Genomic DNA, 21,805 nt, shown 5'->3' with positions numbered 1-21,805 from the left:
AGTGTGTGTGTTAGTTAGTATATATAATTAAGTATTGTGTGTGTGTGTGTGTGTGTGTGTGTGTGTGTGTGTGTGTGTGTGTGTGTGTGTGTGTGTGTGTGTGTGTTTGTGTGTGTTGTATGAGTGTTTGTGTCTACATCATGTATGTGTTTGTGTGTGTGTGTGTATGTTTGCCTGTGTGTATGTGCGTGTGTGTTGTGTGAATTTGTGTTGTGTGGGTTCTTATATTGAGTGTGTGTGTCTATAGTTGTATGGTAAATTTTCCTTTAAGCAAGTAAGTTTCTTTAATCTGGCTAATCAGCAAAACTACTAAACAAGCTGTATTTTTTGTGCATGTCATGGCCTATCTACGATGCACACAATAAAAAAATGTGTGGATTGTCAACAAGGCATTTACTAAATAAAAGAACACCAAACAAAATGCCATCTTGTGGTCTATGCTCCACCCCCCTAATCTATCTCTGACAAACAAAAGAATAGGAAACAAACAATTGATATTGCCCAGCTCAAAGTCCGGCGATGTGACTCTTGGTGTTTCCTAGCCTAATTCAGATCCTCAAGGACTCTGATAAAGCCAATTGTAAATCGCTGCTTCACAAGCCCAATTTGTCAGGGGGCTCTTTTACATGTAAGTCTTCTGCTGCTGGCAAGCTCAGCTCAGCGTTACAGATGTGAACCCCGCCTTGGGGCTACCCACGGCACAGACATCAAGTACGGGGTATGGAGGAGCGGCCGGACGGGCAGTGATGAGCGGAAATCCCAACCCATCATCCTTTTCAAATCCATTGCTCCCCGTGACCACATCACTGATGTCCACGTTCAAGCTTCAAGGTTCATCCTTTTCAGGTCCTGTTGTTGACGAAAATCCATCGGAATTTCCCGGGCTCCTCTGATCGCACTGAGCGTTGTTGCAGGAGTGGCGATCATCCTGGCTGTGGCAGTGTCCATTCTATAGTAGGTGGAATGTTCCTATCCCATTATTAGTGCCGAGAGCCGTCACAGATGATTTAATTTAATACATAAGAGTGGAATCTGTTATTCTCTAGAATTTCCGGGCGTTTGGACGAGTGGCGGGTAAACGTCCGGCAGTTATCTCCATAATTTGTCCAGTAGTAGAGTTTAAATTTTCTGTGAATATTGTTTACCTGGATTTCTAATCTACACCAAAGTATCAAGGATCATACTGCACATAGTATACAACTGTTTACACAATTTAGGGTGGCCTCTTAATAACACTGCGGTTATGGTCATCAGCTATGATCGCTATAATTGGCACGAGCTGTTTATTTGTATTTAAAGGTGACTGTTGACTCTTGACTGTTTAAGATTGTGCAAAATGTAGTCGGTGGCACCGACCGTGGCTAAAGCCCTGGTCGGTGCAGAAATGTGTACACAAAGGCTCTGGTTAGAACCCTGCAATATGTGATCCTAATGTCGTCACCTTTAGCTACGACTGACAAAAGTCGATTTATCTCGGAGGTAGACATTGTTTGCACATTCCATACTGAACGAAAAGTTGAATTTACTAATGGTCTCCAAGCCGACTAAAGTCCGACCAGATTTAGGTCACACCTACCTTTTTACATGCGCATCTAATCGAATTTGAGTTGTATTTTGGTCATATTTGACCCCCGAACGCTGCTGACCTAGTCCCGAACACCAGCCAACCATGGCGGAACCCCGTCCACACCCGAATGTTTTAACATTTGTTTAAAACATTTGGGGGGCGATTTGTCACGGAGGCAAGCATGGTTTCCATCTTAAGCGTGTGTTGATATTTTCAGCATAGGAAACAGGCTCGAGCTGAGGAAGATCCATGCTGCTCAGCCACAGCTTGGTCGCGACGCGAGCTACAAGAGCATCCCCGAGCATCAGTATGAGACGATCCCGGACACAGTCCGTGGTCCTCCGCCCATTCCGGCTGCCAGGGTGCCGCCAGTGGTGAGACACACCGACGTAGAGCTACAGGCCAGGGCTACGGGGTCCGGCATAGGTCGCCAAGGGGAGGGCGAAAGAGGCAGGAAGAGACGGCATCAAATGGTAAACACAGATATCTAGATTAAAACACCTGTACATTGTACTTACATGTACTTGTTCAGGTCTCATCAGTGATGTGTACACTTGTACACATCTGTGACGCCGGGAGACCATGGATTTCGCGCCATGGATCAGGTATACAAATGGTTATTGGCTAAATGTTCTAGGTGACTAGAAACATGTTCTTCACTGTCCCCCTGCCTTTGTTATACCTTTACTGCCACCAGCGTTTCTCGTAGGATGTGGGGAGAACATCTCAGCCCAGTATTTACTGAGTAACGTTGAACACCGTTATCACATCTCAGCCCAGTATTTACTGAGTAACGTTGAACACCGTTATCCAGTTACTACTGTACTAACGCTATGTGTATCGAGTGCAATGTGTTATGTGACACTAATGTCTGCAGTTGTCAAACATGTTCTTCACTGCCTTTAATTTGAAGGATGCGTCTTAATCGACTTAACCGGGTTTCTCATTTTATATCATACCCGGGCCGCGATAACGTTCGATAACGGGTTCCGGACCGGGCCGTACGTTACGGCCCGGTCCGGAACCCGTTATGGAGGTGGAGGTTTCCGACAACCTCAAGGGGGGTTGGAGATGGAGGGCAGATTTCGGTAGTCTTCTGATCGTCTTTTGGTCACTTGGCGACTACCGACAGTAGGAGGAGAGGCAGTAGAGCAGTTTTCGGTCGTCTTTCCTACCGACAATCGACAGCAGGAGGAGAGACGGTAAGACAGCTTTCGGTCGTCTTTCATAGCGACAACCGACAGTAGAGGGTGGCAATAGGACAGTTTTTTCGGTCGTCTTCCATAAAGGCTATCAATAGCAGAAGGGGAGACGGTGGGACTGTTTTCGATCGTCTTCCTTTAGCCATTGACCTTTTGGTTTGGCCTTGCAGTGGGTCATTTTTCTTTGTATTGTATGTCGTATGCAGATGCGTACATGTATCGTAAACGCATAGGAAGGCGCTTTGAGTAGTACAATTTTTCGGTTGTATGAATTTGAGATAGCTACCTAGTTTTGGCATTTGAAGGCTGGCTAAGCCCTAACTCGTGGACCGTGCGTGCTTTCCCCAATAGTTTTGCCGCCACCTTATACTATAGCTTCGGCTCGTGGCCCGGGAAGCGAGCGAGGGCCGGCCCCTTGAGACCTAAATTTACTTAAGGTAGCCGACATATTTGAGTAAACGGAAGGGTTGCCGTTTTAGATTAGAGAAACCGAAGGAGAGGTACCGGTACCCGAGAGTTTGGGGTACACTTGAGGATGAGATAAGATTGAAGTGTTTTAGAAACAGGTGTCTATGCAGGAAACCAGTATCACGTATACCGTCATCATCCCAGTTTTGGAAAGCAGGCGCAAGTAGCCCTTGATCCACTGAGGCCCTGGGAAGAGAGTGTGTCGGCTATCCGGTGGGTAAATGGGTCTGGAACGGGCCCCGCTCCTTTACGGACCACGGCCAGTAGTACAAGAACTGCTGGCAAGCTTGTTGCGAGCGAGGGCTCAGTGATTACAGTTCGGGGACTCAGTAATTGTGCCCCAGGCGGGCGAGTTCCACAGACATTAAATCGAGATTGAATAAAAGAAAAGAAGACTACCCCCTCATGGTGTGTCTACGTGTCTTAGCCTACTGAGTGTCTTTGCCTTACGTGACCATTAGAGTAAGGAATGGGAGAGGAGAGGGTAAGGAATGGGAAGGATAAGGATTGGGGGATAATGAGGAAAAGGTTTGAGATTAAGCCTATGACAGGGGTTAAGGCACCCGATCACTGTAGCGTAGCCGAGGTCTTTTCCACCCAATCCTTAATCGATCACCTTGGCGAGAGTGGAAATATTTAATTATTCCCACTCACGTCACAATGGACTGACATCTCGCGAGACTCTTGTTGAGTGAGATGTCAGGTCATGTGACCAACCCCTTATACTCTATCAGTTTTGTGAAGCTGGGCGACAGATAGAAGGTAGCGGGGTTAGCGTACAACCCGTCTCGTGAGTAGCCTGGTAACTAGAGCGACGTGAACTCGGCGCGGCGAGTACCGGGCGTCAGGGTAGCTGATGGTTTGTAGACACACTGATGGTTTTCAATTTCTTGACCGGCTGCGTCATGGGAGGCCCACGCCAGTCAGCTTGCCATCGATGCCGCACGCACTGGCGGGTCAACCTTGGGAGGTACGAGTATGAGCCGCCAGGTCGAGGTACTAAGTAATAGAGGGGTGGACGAGGAAGAGGAAAAAGAGGAACAGCTAGAGATGACTCGTCGGGTATAGGTCGCGTGTGTTTAGTCAAGGTCGGTATTAAAGGCCGTGGTAGCGAATCACCCCCAAGTCGACCATAATGTTCAGTACCCAGACTGCCTTTAGGGAAGAGGACGCAAGAAAGGAGAAGGCTGGACGGAAATGAGCGGGGACGCAAAGAAATCCCTCCCCCGCCCACCCCACACACACTGTGAGAGTCGCATGTATGACAGGGAACAGACACTCGACACTAGCTCGCCGAGGTCTTTTCCACCCAATCCTTAATCGATCACCTTGGCGAGAATGGAAATATATAATGATTGAGACCACGATGACGTTGTTCTCGGCAGCCAGCTGAGTCCCGTTGTTGCCAGAACCCGTCCCAGCCTGCCAGCCGCCTCAGTGGATGTACACCATCACGGCTAGGGGGTCCTGCCGAGTACAAACGCTACAGAGATAATCAGGTATAAACCCATCACACCTACGGGGCCCTGCCCTTCCAACAGTGCTAATTAATGTGCATGCTCGAGGTGTTTATGGTATCATAAGGCCTGGTGATCTCATATAACCACCAAATGCCCTATGATACCATCAACTTTCTGTATAACAGATAAACCATATATACATACATTTATAACTATGAAAATAGCGTTCTTGTAATTGTGCCCTTTACACACACACACACAATCACACCACCACAACCATCAATTGGTGTGGCAAATTATATGATATAGACATAGATATAGATATTATACATTGTACAAACCTGTGGTGGCTTATACTGTTTATGTTTTATGCCAGTTAATACAAAATACAAATCAGCAGAAAATCAGTGACCACACTCACCTCGGCGCTTGATCCTCTAACCGTCGCATGCACGTTCAGGTACAAACAGTCTTCACTCCACGGTACGTTCACGGTGGCGAACGGCTCAGTAAACCCCAACAGGTACATGCTCTCCTGCGGGCACACCGAACCGAAGCCGGTCGCCTCTCTGACCCCGTCCCAGGGCTCGGGCTCCTCCGGCGGCATGAAGCGCAGCTCTCCCGCCGGCGGCTTGGCGAAGGGTACGCCGAGGAACGCGCGCACCCCCGCGCCGTTGTAGTCGGTAATGTAGCCGGAGATTCGCCCGTACTTTGTGGGGACTTCCGACTCCTGTGCCGCACAGGACGTGGATAAAATCAGGAGGGAAAGTAGGACAATAGGAAGAGGGTCTCCAAGGGGGGGGGGTCCCGACAATGCTCTACGCTGAATTCGGAAACCTCTCGATTACGCTTTACGATAAATTCCAAGTGGCTACAACGCATTGTGTAGAATTTAAAACGCCGTATACGCTCTACGCAAAAATATTAGAGCGGTCCGTCTACGCTCTACGTAGAATTAAAATGGCCGATTACGCTCTACGGAAAAGGGCTTTCTTATGACTGTTTCTCGTGGCTTGATTGTTACAAGTCACGTGACAAGAGAACTCCAAGACGAGATCTTAATCGGGTTGAAGAAGAGTGCGCCTCGAAAGCTCCCCAGAGTATCAAACTTTTGTTACTTACTTGTATATTAAATATTTTGTCAAAAGAATGAACACTAACGTTACTCTTCAGGCTCGAGTTGTACATGTGCTCTCATCTTGTATAAAATATCACGATGAAAGGTGTCAACCTGCACGTGGACTCAACTAACAAATAACCTTCATTATATGTGTTTCAAGTGCTACCAAAATTGTGGGAAATTTCGTCGTGGTGGGACCAAGCTTTCTAAAGGTACAGGCATATAGATGTGTGAAAAACAATATATGGACTACTAATACTTTCTTATAAGCCAATACAGATGAGGTACTACAGTTATACAATCTACTTATCTACAGAGCTACAACTAAACATGTACACATACCTCGGATCCAGGTCTCGAACTGACTAACACAGCGATTGTCACTTCCATGCTCAACTCTGTTCACAATAGTCCTTCACCTGATTGGTTGCTCTCACCAACCAATCAGTGCCTACCTAGCGCGCTAATATATGCATAGCTCTCTATAACAAGTCTTTTCACATGGTCATTTACATATTACCCTGATTACAATATTCATAACCGTTACACTATCCCCCTCCTTCCATCAAGCGTACGTTCCTGTTAGCAAATATTTTCATGTCAATGTCTGTATGCAATTAGCCTTCGGGCAGGAATTTGCAATAAACAACTAATTATAAGACTGGGCCGCACGACCAGCAATTCCCTGGAGGCGGTCAGCCCATCGCGGACGTATACGAGTACGAAAAACCTATCCGTCCGGTCATCTTCTCTGTGATGGCAGCTTGACTCCTGGCTGCAAAATTGGAAACAACATACGATAAACTATAAAATAGTGATCATCAGTGAGTGTGGGTGTTTGGGGGTGCCAAACTTCCACTCAAACCAAACCAATTTCTATTTAGACCAAACAGACCACTGGTCAGACTCAATAAAAGCGCTGACTGTACTCGACAGTGATGAGCACATTTCCTGGTACTCTTCCAGACATTGGACGATGATCAACCAAGAAGTCCAGACAGTGGTGACGTCACTTCCGGGAACATACGGCATTTAAAAGATAGGCGCGACCAAGCTGCACTACAAGCCAGGCTAGACGGAACCATCCACGCACCGCTGTTGTTCCCTGACGATGTTTTCAACGGTCCATGTGCTGCTGCTAGCCTCCGGCTGTGTTCTGGTACACACACAGGTAATTTGGATAGTCTATGGTAATTGTGGAGTACTAAAAGTTTTAAAACATACTGTATTGTAGCTCATTTGCTCTATTGTGTTTACATGTTACGATAAGGGCAGTAACTGAAGCTGTGTAACTTTATTCAGTCACGTCAGATTCTAACAATTTCCAGGTGTTTAGAACAAAAAGCTCATACGAAGAATACGTTAACAGTAAAACCACTAGAAGATATATCGTGTTGAGATGCCGTCACTTAAAAACTCCACTCAGTGAGAATACCTAGGCTTACTTACAGTAATTCTCAATATCTTATCAAGGCAGGATTATTTCGTTCAAACGAAAATATGTTATTTTGAACATTATACCAGCGTCAATGTCATATCTTCAGCAGTTGTACGTGTATTTTGTAACTCTTATTTCATTTACAAAATGTAGAATTTATCAGCTTTCTTGACAAGTGACTTACAGCTCTTGACACCCAGCCGGTCCAAGTCACGCCCTTAAGGCGATTTCTTAAGTACTTCCTTATGACTCCGACCCCGTTATGTCCGAGAATCCCTCGCGCCTTAAGTGATTCAAACTAACTCACTAACCAGACGCAGGTGTTAGCTACAGGTCGTTCAACTCTAGCCTGGAGTCCAGTCCTGTTAGTTTTGGTCCGCTCCCCAAGATCCACTACTGGCTGGGTAGCGGGTCTCGGGGAGCGGACCGAGGCTATAACAAGGCTGGGGTTCCGGGCTAGATCAACTCATTCCATCCCCAGACTTCCTTCTTTCTTCGAACGTGTGATTTGGTGAGACGAGCTGCGCGGTGGCTAAGCCATTTTTATGTTTACGAAAGGAAAACATATTGTTTTTGCTCAGTTTCCTCCTCTTCTTCTTCTCCAAACATTGACCTCTGACCTGACCAATGACATGATTTGTTAACGTCTGTCACCATGATAACTGGTGTTGGGTTACATAATGTTGCAATTTCATGGTCTGCTCTGCACCTGTTACCATGTACTAGTAGTACATGCATATGTATGTGAATGTGCTTGAGTAGGAAACAACAGAGCAGACCATGTCCACGTCCAGGTAAACATTATGCAACTGTTTGCAACTGTTACTTCTCTAGTTACGTTTTAAATCTGTTCAATGCGTATATACGAATGATCTTACCACCAAGACAGAAACATCCTTTTGACGTGTAAAGCTAAGGTCCCAATTGGGAAAAGGGGCCCTGGCGGGTAGTTCCCGGGCTGTTTTTTACCACTTTCGGGCGGGACCCCGACGTGGCCCCGCGGGGCACCCTGCGGCTACCGGGATATTTTTTGGCCCGTCGGGGCCCCGATAAGAATTTAATTCTGGGTTAAATTCTACCCGGGCCCCGCTAACAACAAGACGCCGTGACCTCATCGTGAGAACACCGGGAGGTACCCCTCCGGTTGCCGGCATTCCACCGGGACACATTTCTTACGTCACAGACCAGATGAACAGAATAAAGGTGTGTACTTCGTAAACCCGGGTAAAATGTGTGACCTCACAGATCAAATGATCACAACAAATACGTGAATTCTGCATTACGTATAGGTCAATACAAGACATCGTCAGAGAATCTGCTGGGTACCTGCCGGGTGCCTGCCGGATACCGACCAAAGAGGGTGACAAAATTTCTAACAAAATGCTACTGAAGGAAACTTTTAATTGTGACCACGACAGCCGATGCCCGCTCGACTCCTGAACCCGGCCGGGGCCAGCCGGGGCTACATCCCCGACGGGCACCGGCGTAATTGGGACCTTAGCTTAAGTCGGTTTTATCCGATTCCTTGGAACATTGAATAGAATTTTGTATCTTACACATTTTTCAAACCTTACCTTTTCTTTTCTACAGATAAGCTTGGGGAAGAAACTTGTCACTATGAAAGGTACAGAGATTTTTTTCATTCGAAACTGCATATCCTTTATGTGTATGCCCAATAAGCAAATACTATTTTTATTATTATCCCCCCGGGGAATGAACATGCAATAAAGTTTTATATCTCATTTTGGTATTGATAAAGTTATTTAGTTTACTCTAGTCACTTTGCTCCTCTTTCCCAGATCCTGATGAGAATAAAACAGACGTAGACCTCATCATTACTGGAAATGAAGGTATGTTATAACTTGTATGTCCCCGTTTGTTACAGTGTACATGTCGTTTTAAATAAACTAGTGTTGTAGTTGCATACTGATGGCAAACCCTCCCCCCTCTCTCGCTGCTTTGAGATCGCAATAATTTTCCTTCATCCTACCCTTGATTTCAATATTTCTATTTACCCCTTTAATTCTTCGTGATATTGCTACTTATCATTTGAGACATATATCCGTGCATTTTCGTCATTCGATCTATTGTTTTGAAAATAATGGGATCAAACTTCTTGTATTACATCATTTATACATTGAACATCGTTTTTTTGTAGACGCTGATGAAGATCTTCTGGAAGGAGATATTCTTGACGACACTAAAGTATGATCTTGCTTCTCTCATACATTATGTAAATATCAACAAAACAGGTCAATTACTAAACTTTAAACTTGTTTATTTGATCCTTAGTTGATGCAAGAATAATGAAACGCATCAAAAATCGTTATTGAAAATGAAAACGTATTATATTATCATGAAAGTTCATCTGTGTTGGTAGTTACATGTACATGTTTAAAGTTAAAACTTTTGGTCCAACACAGTCTACTGAGGAAGACCAGAGTGACTGGTCGAAAGCTCTAGGTGAGAGAATTTTTTGTGTTGGACCAAAAGTTTTAACTTTAAACCTCGAATTATATTGGTAAAACATTCTAAAAATACAGAACCCAGTGTAGTAGGACTGTGTAGTAGTGGTATAGGTTGACACACATTTTATACAAAGTTTGACCTTGAGCGTGACGTTGACCTTGTGTTTGTAGAGCCAGTTTAGAACGGCTGTCAGGAGCGAGAGGAAGAAATGGCCGAAAAACGCGGACGGCATCGTCGTCATCCCCTACGTCATCATCAGTCAACAGGAGTTTTGTAAGTAGGACATCAGTACATTTCTAGCGGCAACCGATATATGAACCATTCATCAAGGCCGGGCGATTCCCTAATATTATATAGACATAGGAGTTCAGTATCATGTGTACGATCACACCTGTATTAGTTTGCATAAGGACCACCTGGTCACTTGTTCGTCTTTAGTGCAGGTCCCATAGATCTTTATCATTTACACGAGAATAAAGAATACTATACTGTCTATATTTGCATTTTCGAAGTGAAAGATGTTGAATATTCGGAACAATGTTTGGACAAAAGACGGTGAGGGGAACCATTTTTATATATTTTCTATCATTTTTATGTATTTTCACTACAGGCTAATAACTATTTTTTCGCATTTTGCAGTGGAAAGGCACGTGAACCAGATCGAGGCCGTGATGGAGGAGTTTGCCGCTCGGACCTGCCTGCACTTCGTCCCGAGGACCGACCAAAGGTCTTACCTCCGGATCAAAAGGGCAAGAACGTGCGTGACGTATTGAACTTTTGCACTCACATGACTATGACGTAAACATCACCGCCATGCTGGATGCTTAAACCTAGACGAGTCGCATGTGAATTTGAATTTGCATATACATTTACGTATACTGTGAAAAATGTAAATATATGCAAATTCATAGCTCTGGCTCTTAAACCTTTAACCATCGATCATGGCGGCTATGACGTCATGTGCTACGTGTCATCTCCCAAGTGTATTCACATGTTTTGTAAAGGTCATGACAGGTAATGGCTGGATACGTACGTACGTGTAAAAATCATATTTTACATACGCATGAAGATACGATGAAATATTAAGGGGGAACACCAGAGATTTCTAGACCAAAATATTGCCCAAAAATATTTTCCATCACTTTTCATATTTCTGACTTATATCTTCTGGCAAAATCTTACCACCATCTTGGCTGAAATTTCATGATTGCATCTGGTTTTGTTACAGGTGCTCTACCACCGTCGGCCGCAAGGGGGGCCCGCAGACCGTGAACCTGAACGGCGTGTGTGCGAAGCGGAAAGGACCGATCCAGCACGAGCTGATGCACACCATCGGCTTCCTGCACGAACAGTCACGGGCAGACAGGGACAAGCACATCAAGATCCTCTGGGACAACATCAAGACGGGTGAGGGCGGTGTTGTATTCAGAACAGTGCTTTATCCAGAATCATCAGGCACGGTTCTGGATAGTCCATGCGTGCCTGGAGCAAATTTACGTTGTTTCAGATACACGGAGATTATCCAGAACCGTGCCCGATCATAACCCTGGCTAAACCCATTCAGGCTAGATAGACACAGTTCTCAATACTACTAGTATGCATATAGGCGGGAAGAGAAAGGTATGAATGCATATGGATGGGTGGGTCGATGGGTGGGCGTATGATATGAATGAACTTTAATTTATACCGGATGACCGTTTTCGGTAGTAGCGGATGTGCTAGTTACTCAGAGTTATGTATGCTCTTTTTGTTCAAGTACCATGTTCAGTTATGTAGTCAAGATGAATTGTCATAAAAAATGACAGTACCGTGTCAATTTCTACAAAAGTTGGTACCTTTTCCTAACGATTCTATGACAACTGCTAATGTGGAGACCAAACAGAGAGGAGACCGTTAAAAGACTGTTGGGGCCTTTGGGGAACGTAAGTTGACAAATATTACACAACGGTCATTAAGTGACCACGTAATGATCTCCATAACAGACCGATGCAGACTGCCAGGCAGCCGTGCGTTCTACAATGTATTGAATGGCTATTAATCAGCTGATGTGTCGACGTCTGCTGAAAATAACTATGCTCAAGAAAAAATTGCTTAACATTCTTTAAAACCCCTCTTTAACAGGACGCAAGGCTAACTTCAAGGCCGCCGGGGTTAAAGGTTACACGCTCCTGGGCCTTCCCTACGACACCCGGTCCGTCATGCACTACGGCCCGAAAGCCTTCTCCACCAATCGGAGGCTGCCGACTATGGTGTCCAAGGACCCTACCAAGAGGATCGGGGGGACCAGGGGGTGGACTAACCTGGATGTGCTCAAGGTTAATACGTTGTACAAGTGTGGTGAGTTGTTGATTTGTTTTATCAGGTGATATATGATTGATATGGATAATGACTGACTGACTCCAGTCTTATTTTTAGTTACCTATATTTTGTTGTATTATACAATTTTCATTCATCCTTACCATAAGCACATTTGTGACTTTTTTTTCTGTATTTTTCTGGCCCCATCAGAAATCAGCACTGTGCTGAACTTGCTTGGGCTACATGGGCATTTTTAAGATTAAATCATTATCTATCTATCTATCTATCTATCTATCTATCTATCTATCTATCTATCTATCTATCTATCTATCTATCTATCTATCTATATTCCTCTCCCCCCCTCCTCTCTCTCTATATATATAGAGAGATATATAGATATATAGATACATATAGATATATATATATATATATAGATAAGAAATAGAATAAATGCACAATAAAATATGTTTACTGGATTTGTTCCACTTCATTATCTTGTTCTTCGCCCTTCTGTCTAATGGCCATTGTCATATCATTGTCTATTTTTCTCTCGCTAAGATGCCACAGTGACGGGAAAACCGATCCCGAAGTGGCATCCTCACGGCGATAAACAAGAACAAGCGACACAGGGTACAACAGAGCTGACTCCGACTCATGCCGGCAAACAGACAACAGCCAGAGAGGACGGGTGGCCTACAAATGAAAACCCCAAATCTGTTACCATGCCACCGTCTGACACTATGCCGTCTGTCACCATGCCAACGTCTGACACTATGCCGTCTGTCACCATGCCAACGTCTGACACTATACCAACGTCTGTCACTATGCCAACGTCTGTCACCCTGTCAACCGTACCCTTGGAGATGACAACTGGTGAGACCACGACAGCTACAAGAGTACGCAGAACAAGAGGTATGCCCCTGTGTTCGTTGTCTTACAGTAAGTCTCTGGTCATCACTAAATTCTTTGACAAAACATGTACATTGTCAGTTCTCATTTACATCGACGAATGCCAGGAGAACAGTTAAATAGGATAAACCATGAAGTATTTAAGAGGTCCCTGTTGAACCTCCTTTCATGCAACAACAACCGAGAGTTTCAAAGTACTGACGAAGTTTCATAAAAATGAAACGCCATAATTGATCTCGTCCTCCGGTTACGTTTAGCCAACTATGCGTCAGAAGAACTTCGATGATCTGGTTCAGGCAATAAGTCATGAGTGCTTTTGAGAATATTCAGAATGAGCATGACGAAGAAGACGATTTATGCAGTTTTGTTCTCTGTCTCTAAGTTGTGTGTACATTCGACGAAGACCTGTGCGGCTTCACACAAGGAACCAGAAATGACTTCAATTGGAGCTGGAGTCAGGAGGGTAAGGGAACTCCGTCCAGACGAACAGGACCCAAATCAGACCATACTGGACACGGTGAGCAGGGGTGGGCAGGTACATCGGGGAAATATGACACAAAGATTTTATATTCTATTGGGCCGTCTGCAGTATTGTATGGTACTACAGAAAGGGCTGGAAATTGAATTTGTTATGTGTAAAACTATCTCACTATGCTGTGGCCGGTTTTTATGACCCTGAAGGGTTGGACTACATTATGTAGCAAGTTGTAGAAGAATTTTAGGGGCTGGTCACCATTATGGATGTGTTTTAATGACCGATTGTCAAGATCAACAGCTCAACCGTTAAACTTTATGCGGAATCTTTTTTACAGGCCGCTTTCTTTTCATTGAGGCAACAAAGAAGGCGCCCGGAAAGAAAGCCCGTGGTTTTTCACCTGTGTATAACACCACAGGACCACACTGTCTGACGTTCTACTACAACATGAAGGGTCAGGGGATCGGTTCTCTCAACGTCTATCTACGCATGGTTGGCATGGCAACCGATGACGTCAGAAAGCTTTGGTCTCGATCTGGGCCCCAAGGCAACAGGTGGTCGAAAGCGGAAGTTACATTTAACACGGCTGCGAATTTTCAAGTAAGGCTAATTCTTTCTTGCTTTAGACTTGCATGGAAGGGCATGCCAATATAGTCAAGAACAGTGGTGTTCGAGTCAGTAGAAAATATGAAGATTAATTTTACTCATCCTCAGTCACTGATGAAGGATGCTAGCCTGGGCGCCATCTGATTTGTAACGGCAACCCCGATTTGTAACGGCAACTCGGGTTGCGTTACAAATCGGATGGTAACCAGGCTAGAAAGATGCTGTCAAATATCTAACTTTTCAGCGAGCTTATTCAGCTGCTTGATGTATTTCTTGTATTACATTATGAAAGTGCATCTGTGTTAGTAGAAGAAGGTAGTAGGTAGTAGAAATTCTTATGGACAAATCTTGAACCCAAACTTCAGACACCACAGAATTCGTTCTGAAAAGCAAATGAAATAACTGTAAGTGCTGACGTATCTTTTACTTTGCAGGTGATTTTCGAAGGTGTCCGAGGCACTAGTTCACGAGGGGACATCGCTATAGATGACATGACCCTTGACACAGGGTCATGTGCATAGCAGCCAATCAGCAGCCCTGGTGACAGGTCACATGGGGTCAAGTACGATGTCATTGTTGTTCAAGCTGAAACAGAGCATGTCGGCAGAACGTACTGTGTCTGTGCGAAACCCAGATTTTTCACGGTTTTTGTTGGATGTTTGGTCAAAATTACATTAGAATTTTCCCTGTCGCAGAACACATCTTTCCAACACAACGTTTAAACACTATAGATGGGATGTTAAAAATCAAATATGTGAATATGACCTTAAACGAGATGTTCTGCTGAAGTTATGCACAATAAATTACAGATTTATAATTGCAGGTGAAGTACATTCTGCCAACGTACTGTGAGACAGGCACAAGGAAAGGAGGGGGAGGGTTGGAAAAAAGGACTGGGTAACTAGCTATAGCAAATGTTGATAGAAGTGATACTAGGGTGTATATAAATACTAGACAGTAGTTGAATGAATTGAAAGGGCTTTATTGAATTATGTATAGTATTTGAAAATGATTTGAAGATGTTTGATTGTTAAGATGGCATAAATGCTCTTGAAAAACTTTGGTTCTAAATATAACACAGTGTAAACACACTGTACACAATATACACACCTATAAGGTTTGGTAAAAATACAGGTCACATGAAAAATAAACTATGAAACAAATAGTATTTGTTCTGTCCTTTTATTATGACAGTATGTATACTTTAAGTATTATCCTTTGAGGAAAAGTTAATATACTTTGTTGCAAACAAACAATATACAGACTTTGTATCACCCTAAAAAGATGTATAAGCTGAAATCTGACAAAGAAGTATTTCTGTGACATAACTCAACTTTGAAGCATACAGAATATTCACACTCGTATCTGGTACTTTTCATAAACATTGTCTCAAACCATGTGCCGCCACATTACATCTTCCTTGTTGCTACCTATTTGGATAGAGAACACAATTTTATCCCCAAACTTTGGCACAATTGTACTGTGTCGACTGGATACAGTTGGATATCTATAGTGTCTTACTGGCTGGTTATGATTTTGCTCAACAAATATCTGCTTGGAGATAAACTATTTGCAGGCTGACTAGACAGCACATACTTTTCAAGCTTACTTTAGTTACAGTTTATCATAAAAACATTTACACTCATCTCCTTCCTCTGTCTTGACTCAATCTTGAGTGGATGTGATCATGCCTTCTTGAAGACGAGAAATCATGGCACCAACTTCCACCACCAGGGGAAAGGCACTGAAACAGGAGAAATCATTCAAATAAACATAAAAACTACATGTATATAGTTTAACCTGGGTGGTTAAACATTTACTGAGGTTTCCAATCCAATACTCACATTTACAAAATGAAGGAGTGAATATAGGAGCTGCTGTAATATTAATTTTTAGGTCACAATTACATTGGTGCCAACACAGGGTGTGTAACCTAAGCATAACCTGAATAGGACGGCACTCTGGATATTGTTTTTTTGCCTTTGACAGCTGAAATAGCCCTACATAATAGCCCCTATTTAGCTGGGCAGTCCTGGGTATACCTATTCAAAACTGATCTAAAGAAATAATTTTGCATTTTGTCTGAAAAGATCAACATCAAAGTCAGAGCCCAAGGGCCTTATTGTGCACTTAGGAGTGAACAAAGATTGAGCTTGCCCTCGTACCACGCCACAATGGTGCGTGATGGTGTTCAGCACCAAGGACAGCTTTTGTTTTTCCTGTATGAAGCATTTGCGTGTACACATGAATGTCATTGTGTCACAAGTGTTCCATGCACAACGTTTTTAGAATTAAATGAAAGTAGAGGCACAGGATAGATGAGTTAAATTTGTCTTGTTCGTATTTACTGACGGTTTCCACAAATAGGTACAGCGTATACCGGGCGAATTTTGTCGGTCAAAATGATGTGTGGATGGTTTTTCAGCACCCAGGGCAGGGTTTGTTTTGAGGCGCGCGCACGTATATGTGTTTGTGTGTGTTTATCTATGTTTTGGTGGAGGATATTTTTAAGCATATACCAGAGATAGGTATGTTTCTTTGTGTGTTTATATTTTTAGAACCAGATACAGGAGTGTTGTCTGCGTACCTGCCCGCATGTTTTGACTGATTTCTGTTCAGTCATAAAAGCTCCAAACTCATTGGGCCGATCTACAATAACAAGATGAGTTAACAGTTATGTAGTGTCACTAACATCTAGCATCATAATCGACTGGTGTGTTACGCCAAGGGGCGGTTATACCGGCTATACAGATACATGCACGTGTATATACAGATACGTCATTTCAGCCCTCAGGCTATGAATGTGATGGAGTATTTTTGTAGCTCAAGAAAATACATTTGCCGGCATGTCTTGTTCTCATGCAACCTTAGATCTGTTTTTCTTCCACATAAAAACTTAATTTACCAGCAGCCTCCCATTTACTCCCATTTTGCTTACCTTTAGTAATAAAGTTATCTCTAGATTCTTTCACAGCATTGCTCAAGTCTATTATTACAAGTAGAACTGGTAATCTTCCCATACTGGTTAAATGCTGACAAAGGACTTCAGCTTAAAGCTTATTCAATTGTCTGGTCTAAATTCTTTCGGAAGGAACAAACTGTTAACGGCTTTGGTCCCCAGACTGTGTTTCATCAGTGATTCAAAACATCATTTCTTGTTCAGAACGTAATTCTAAAATAACATTACATGTTATACATCATGGCGTTTTATTTGGTAATCCTGGAAGAGATTTGGCTTCACAATTTCCACCATCGTTAAAATCTCTAACATTCTCATTCAGCACTTTTCTTCAATCGTGATCACATCTCTTAAAACACTTTGAGGTTATGGTAAGGATGTTTTGATCTGAAATATATTGGAATATTGAGTCTTCTTTGTTGTTTGGTTTAAAGCTAAAATGTAATAAAGCAAGTGCGTCAACAGAGAAACAACCTTTGAAATCGAGAGGAAGCATTACAGTTCATTAGTTCACTAATAACGTTTCGAATCCTTCTTCAAAACTTCAATTGCACAAACAACTTCGTGTTACCATGGAGGTACATTTCAGAGACTTAACATGAAGGAGAAAAAAGTCACAACATGTCTGACAACGTCGCCTACACCATGCGCTGTGTGGTTGTCCTTCTAGTCGTGCTAACGAGCGACGGTAAAGAAACCATTTTCACTACTTGGAGGCTTTTTGCGGTTTTGTCTTTGCTGTGAAACATGCGTGCTCCTGGAGTACTTTTATTTCTAAATTATCCTTTAGTCACTCGTGGTAATCATTTCTATTCGATCAGACTTATGCTGTCTGTCCTATCTGTTCCACGCACTGCTATTGTAGTATATCTATGAATATATGCCCCGTTACGGTCTCCAATTGCGTGTTTTGGAAGTAACACACCGTAAATCATGTATGGATACAGATTCATGAAGCTCCCGTTGTTGCTTTTCAACAGGTTGTCAAATAGCAGATTACTAGCAAAAATCACCACGAAGCCAGTAGCCTAATGCAATACCTGCCGAGATTTTTAAGGTAGCTGGGGTTTCCATATATTATATATATATGTATATAGTATTATTTTGGGGGCTAACTTTTCATATTTGGTACCTATCCAGCGTTTACAGCCAATGCTCAATGGCAAGACGTTTTTTCAACTATGAAAGGAACAGGGCAGACTGTTTACGACGCCTGGAGTACTAATGGACAAGTCAGCCACAACAAGTGCCCAGTTGTAGACCAATGGGAATCGCTTAACATCCAACGGGTAAGCTTCTGCTAGACCCGTGTGGTTATTACTGTGTTTAGTTTTGTCACATGTCCATAGTTTTCCGTTATCTACATCATGTGTATCATCACTTACGCGTAACACAACCATTAAAATTAATTAGCATTTTTGACAAACAGAATTGGATTTAAGCAGCTAAATCTGTTCTCAATAAGTAGAACTGCATATAACTCAAGAATGAGGGGCGATTTTTTTAGCGGCACAGGAAGTAAAATTGTCGTCTTTTGCAGGTGAAGGTTGTGTTGGAGACTTCCGAAGGAAACGTAGAGCTGATTTTTAATGGGACAAACACTGACAAGTTCAGCTGGTTCTCCAAGTCTCGTCTGCTCTCATCTCCTTGGAACGACATCAGCACCGAGCCTCAAAACTTCTTCTCGATCGAAGGACTCTCACATGCGAAAAGGTAAATCTTGAGCCTTTGAAATGTGATAAACTTCGTATTAAGGCCTTTCTATCCTTTGCATGGAATTACCCGATTCGTAGTGAATCTTAATGACGTCCATGGAATTAATTGTATCAATTAAAACACAGCTTCCTTTGTTGCAGGTCTTTTTACATCAGTCGCAACCATGGTGGTTGCCCCCAAGACGCTGGTTGGCTTGCGGTGGCCGACGGCGGTCCACTCGGCCATTGTGAATGGGAACGAGCTCCGGAGGATCAGCTGCCTTACATCCGCTTTTCTAAAACTACAGGCTACGCTAACTACAACGGTGCGTGCAGTACTTAAATGTCCCTATATATTTCCCTGGGCAGATGGGCAATGTCTAAGTTGAGTTTTCTTATCTGATAATTGAGTTAGGGTCAGGGCAGCTATAATGAACTGATTCTGTTACGTATATGTGAATAGCTTTGTGAATGCTGATATTGGAGAATCGCTATTTTTCAGGTGTCTATACCTGCTGCTTTGAATAAGTTAAAACAACTTAAGGAGCCTGAGCCAAGATTTCTTGTCTAATTTCTTAAATTGTTCCTTTTTTTTTACTTTATTCAGGAGGTAATATTGCAACGGCCGATCGGATGGTCATCTACATCGACACGCCCGGAAACAACGCGCTGTGCTCCTGCCCTGCTGGACAATCTCTTAGTGAAGATGGCACCCGGTGTGAAGGTCAGTGGTTGTATCATTGAAAATTATTTAGATGTGCGTTATTGATTTAGATTTGCGTCATTATTGTTTATTACACCTTTGATAAATAACGTTACATTTAGTACGAGGGCATGCCCAATTTGCGTTCATATTTGAAATGCAGTCGTATTGATTTTGTGACATAATGTATACAATCCACCCTAAGTGATTTTTGGCATAACTAGATTACAATTATGCAAATCAGGATCTAATTTGCATAATTGATGAGAAAATTCTATAAATCTGTAGTGTTCTGAAATTATTCTAAAGATGTACGTACTTGAGTAGCATGTTTTCGAAAATGTCGCAATTTGCGTGAGGCATTGCAGTTCGTACACGTTACAATTCGTCGCCCAGGTGAATTTTTACACCATTCTTGTTTGATGATGTGTGAATAACGTTAATGTTATGGGGCTTAAAAGAAATATGAAAAAAATACCGCAAGTGCTATTTCTATACACGCCACAACCGTCGACTTTGGGAATTGTCGGAGCACACGAACGTTACATATGCATGTAGCTGGCTTACGTGTTTTACGTCATAATCTTACTCACTAATTCCAGGATCACCTATATAAACGTTTTTTTTTCAATCTTCAACTTCTGATTCAGGCATGTCTTTGTTATATTTCATATTTATGCTGCCGTGATGATGTACAAAAGCGTCCGTATTGACACTGAAACGACATAATCAGTCCCTTCTGCCCTATGCATAACTAATGTGTCGTATTTTAGAACTGCCTCTTGTGACATTCCTATATGGTAATCTTGCCAATATAGCGTATCTTCCTTTAATCTTAGATCTGTTTGTTGTAAGACTTCCACGTAAAACATAATTTACTTCCATTTTGCTTCACTTTGATAATAAAGTTATCTTTTATATTATGGACCAAGTACGTATACAGTTATTACAAATAGAAATTATTCCACTTCAGCAACAACTACAACAGCCACTACTACAACCCCGGCTGTAACAACCACCACGCCTGCTGGTACAACCACCACGCCTGCTGTTACAACCACCACACCTGCTGTTACAAACGCCACGCCTGCTGGTACAACCACCACGCCTGCTGTTACAACCACCACACCTGCTGTTACAACCGCCACGCCTGCTGGTACAACCACCACACCTGCTGGTACAACCACCACATCTGCTGTTACAACCGCCACGCCTGCTGTTACAACAACTACGCCTGCGATCACAACCGTGAGTACGACTAGGTCATCAAATGACGCAAGCATCGTGACCACTACGATGTCACAGCCGGAGGATCCCACCAGTCCTCCCCCGACCGCGTCGCTAACTACCAGCCGGCTGGGGGAGGGAGGATCCGCCGCCGCTAACAAGGGCGGGGCACCGGGAGGGTCAGTAGCAGGTGGCGTGACCGGAGCGATGGTTCTTGTGGGAGCAGGAATAGCCATAGGCGGGTTCCTGTTGTATAGAAAGAAGAAGAAAGTTGCCGTGGAGCCTACACCCTCAGAACGAGCGGAGAGCTCTTGAATGTACAGTCACCAATGTATCACTAAATACCAGTTTTCTGACAGTACAAACACAGTATAGATGATTCCAATTTGTCTCGTTCGTATCTACTAAAGGTTTCTACCCATAGGTGAAGAGTATACCGGACAGTTTCTGTCGGCCACAACGGTGCGTGGATGGTGTTCAGCACCAAGGACAGGTTTTGTTTTTCTTGTATGAGGCACGTGCGCGTATGTCTTTGTGTGTGTTTATCTATGTTTGGGTCTGGGGTGGTGGATATTTTTAAGCCCACTAGTATACCAGAGACAGATCAGTTTCTTTGTGTGTGTTTTTTTTCGGTACCAAATACAGGAGTGTTTGTTAAGTTTGTCTGCGTAAAAACCTGCCCGCATGTTTTGACTGATTTCTGATCAGTCATAAATAAAGCTCCAAACTCATTGTGCCGATCAACAATAACAAGAAGTGTTAACAGTCTATGTATAGTGTTGTACAAATGTTAGTGTCACTAACATCTAGCATCAGCTGGTGTGTTACGCCGAGGGACGGTACATATACACAGATACATCATTTCAGCCCTCGGTCTATGAATGTGGTGGGGTATTTTGCATCTCAATACATTATCAACAAATACTTTTGTCGATATGTCGTGTCCTCATTCAACCTTGGGTCTGCTTTTCTTCCACATAAAAACCAGCAGCCTCCTTTACTAACCTTTAATTTGGTAAAGTTATCTCTAGATTCTTTCATGGCAGGACTCAAGTCTATTATAACAAGTAGAACCAACTGGTAATCTTCCCATGCTGATTAAATGCTAACAAAGGACTTCAGCTTATTCAATATAGCTGGTCTAAATTCTTTCAGACGTGGAACAACGGTTAACTTATAGCGGCTGTCGTCCTCAGAATGTCTTTGATCA

At 43.2% G+C, this 21,805-nt stretch overlaps 1 protein-coding gene and 1 pseudogene across 1 annotated transcript; one reads left to right on the top strand and one right to left on the bottom strand.

Moving 5' to 3' along the window:
- Nucleotides 1-4,043: 4,043 nt before the first annotated feature.
- Nucleotides 4,044-5,885, bottom strand: LOC109479127 (annotated as a pseudogene).
- Nucleotides 5,886-8,847: 2,962 nt separating this feature from the next.
- LOC109479257 (zinc metalloproteinase nas-14-like) lies at nt 8,848-15,157 on the top strand. The gene is made up of 11 exons (XM_019781202.1): nt 8,848-8,879; nt 9,055-9,105; nt 9,414-9,460; nt 9,895-9,997; nt 10,364-10,481; nt 10,953-11,131; nt 11,846-12,061; nt 12,581-12,934; nt 13,314-13,448; nt 13,744-14,006; nt 14,447-15,157. Exons 1-11 carry the CDS (start codon nt 8,873-8,875, stop codon nt 14,531-14,533), a joined length of 1,560 nt encoding a protein of 519 aa, XP_019636761.1. The 5' UTR covers nt 8,848-8,872; the 3' UTR covers nt 14,534-15,157.
- Nucleotides 15,158-21,805: the final 6,648 nt, after the last annotated feature.

The sequence above is a fragment of the Branchiostoma belcheri genome, unplaced genomic scaffold (genome assembly GCF_001625305.1).
Source record: "Branchiostoma belcheri isolate BF01 breed outbred unplaced genomic scaffold, Haploidv18h27 scaffold47, whole genome shotgun sequence".
NCBI classification, from domain to species: Eukaryota; Metazoa; Chordata; class Leptocardii; order Amphioxiformes; family Branchiostomatidae; genus Branchiostoma; species Branchiostoma belcheri.
The sequence above is the reverse complement of the archived record's forward strand: the minus strand, read 5'-3'. Positions and strand labels throughout refer to the sequence as shown.

What these genes read in the sequence shown, in the direction of transcription:
- LOC109479257 (XM_019781202.1), top strand. An exon ending in CATCATTACTGGAAATGAAG is followed by an intron (nt 9,106 to 9,413) that starts GTATGTTATAAC and finishes GTTTTTTTGTAG; the next exon opens with ACGCTGATGAAGATCTTCTG. An exon ending in ATATTCTTGACGACACTAAA is followed by an intron (nt 9,461 to 9,894) that starts GTATGATCTTGC and finishes TTGTGTTTGTAG; the next exon opens with AGCCAGTTTAGAACGGCTGT.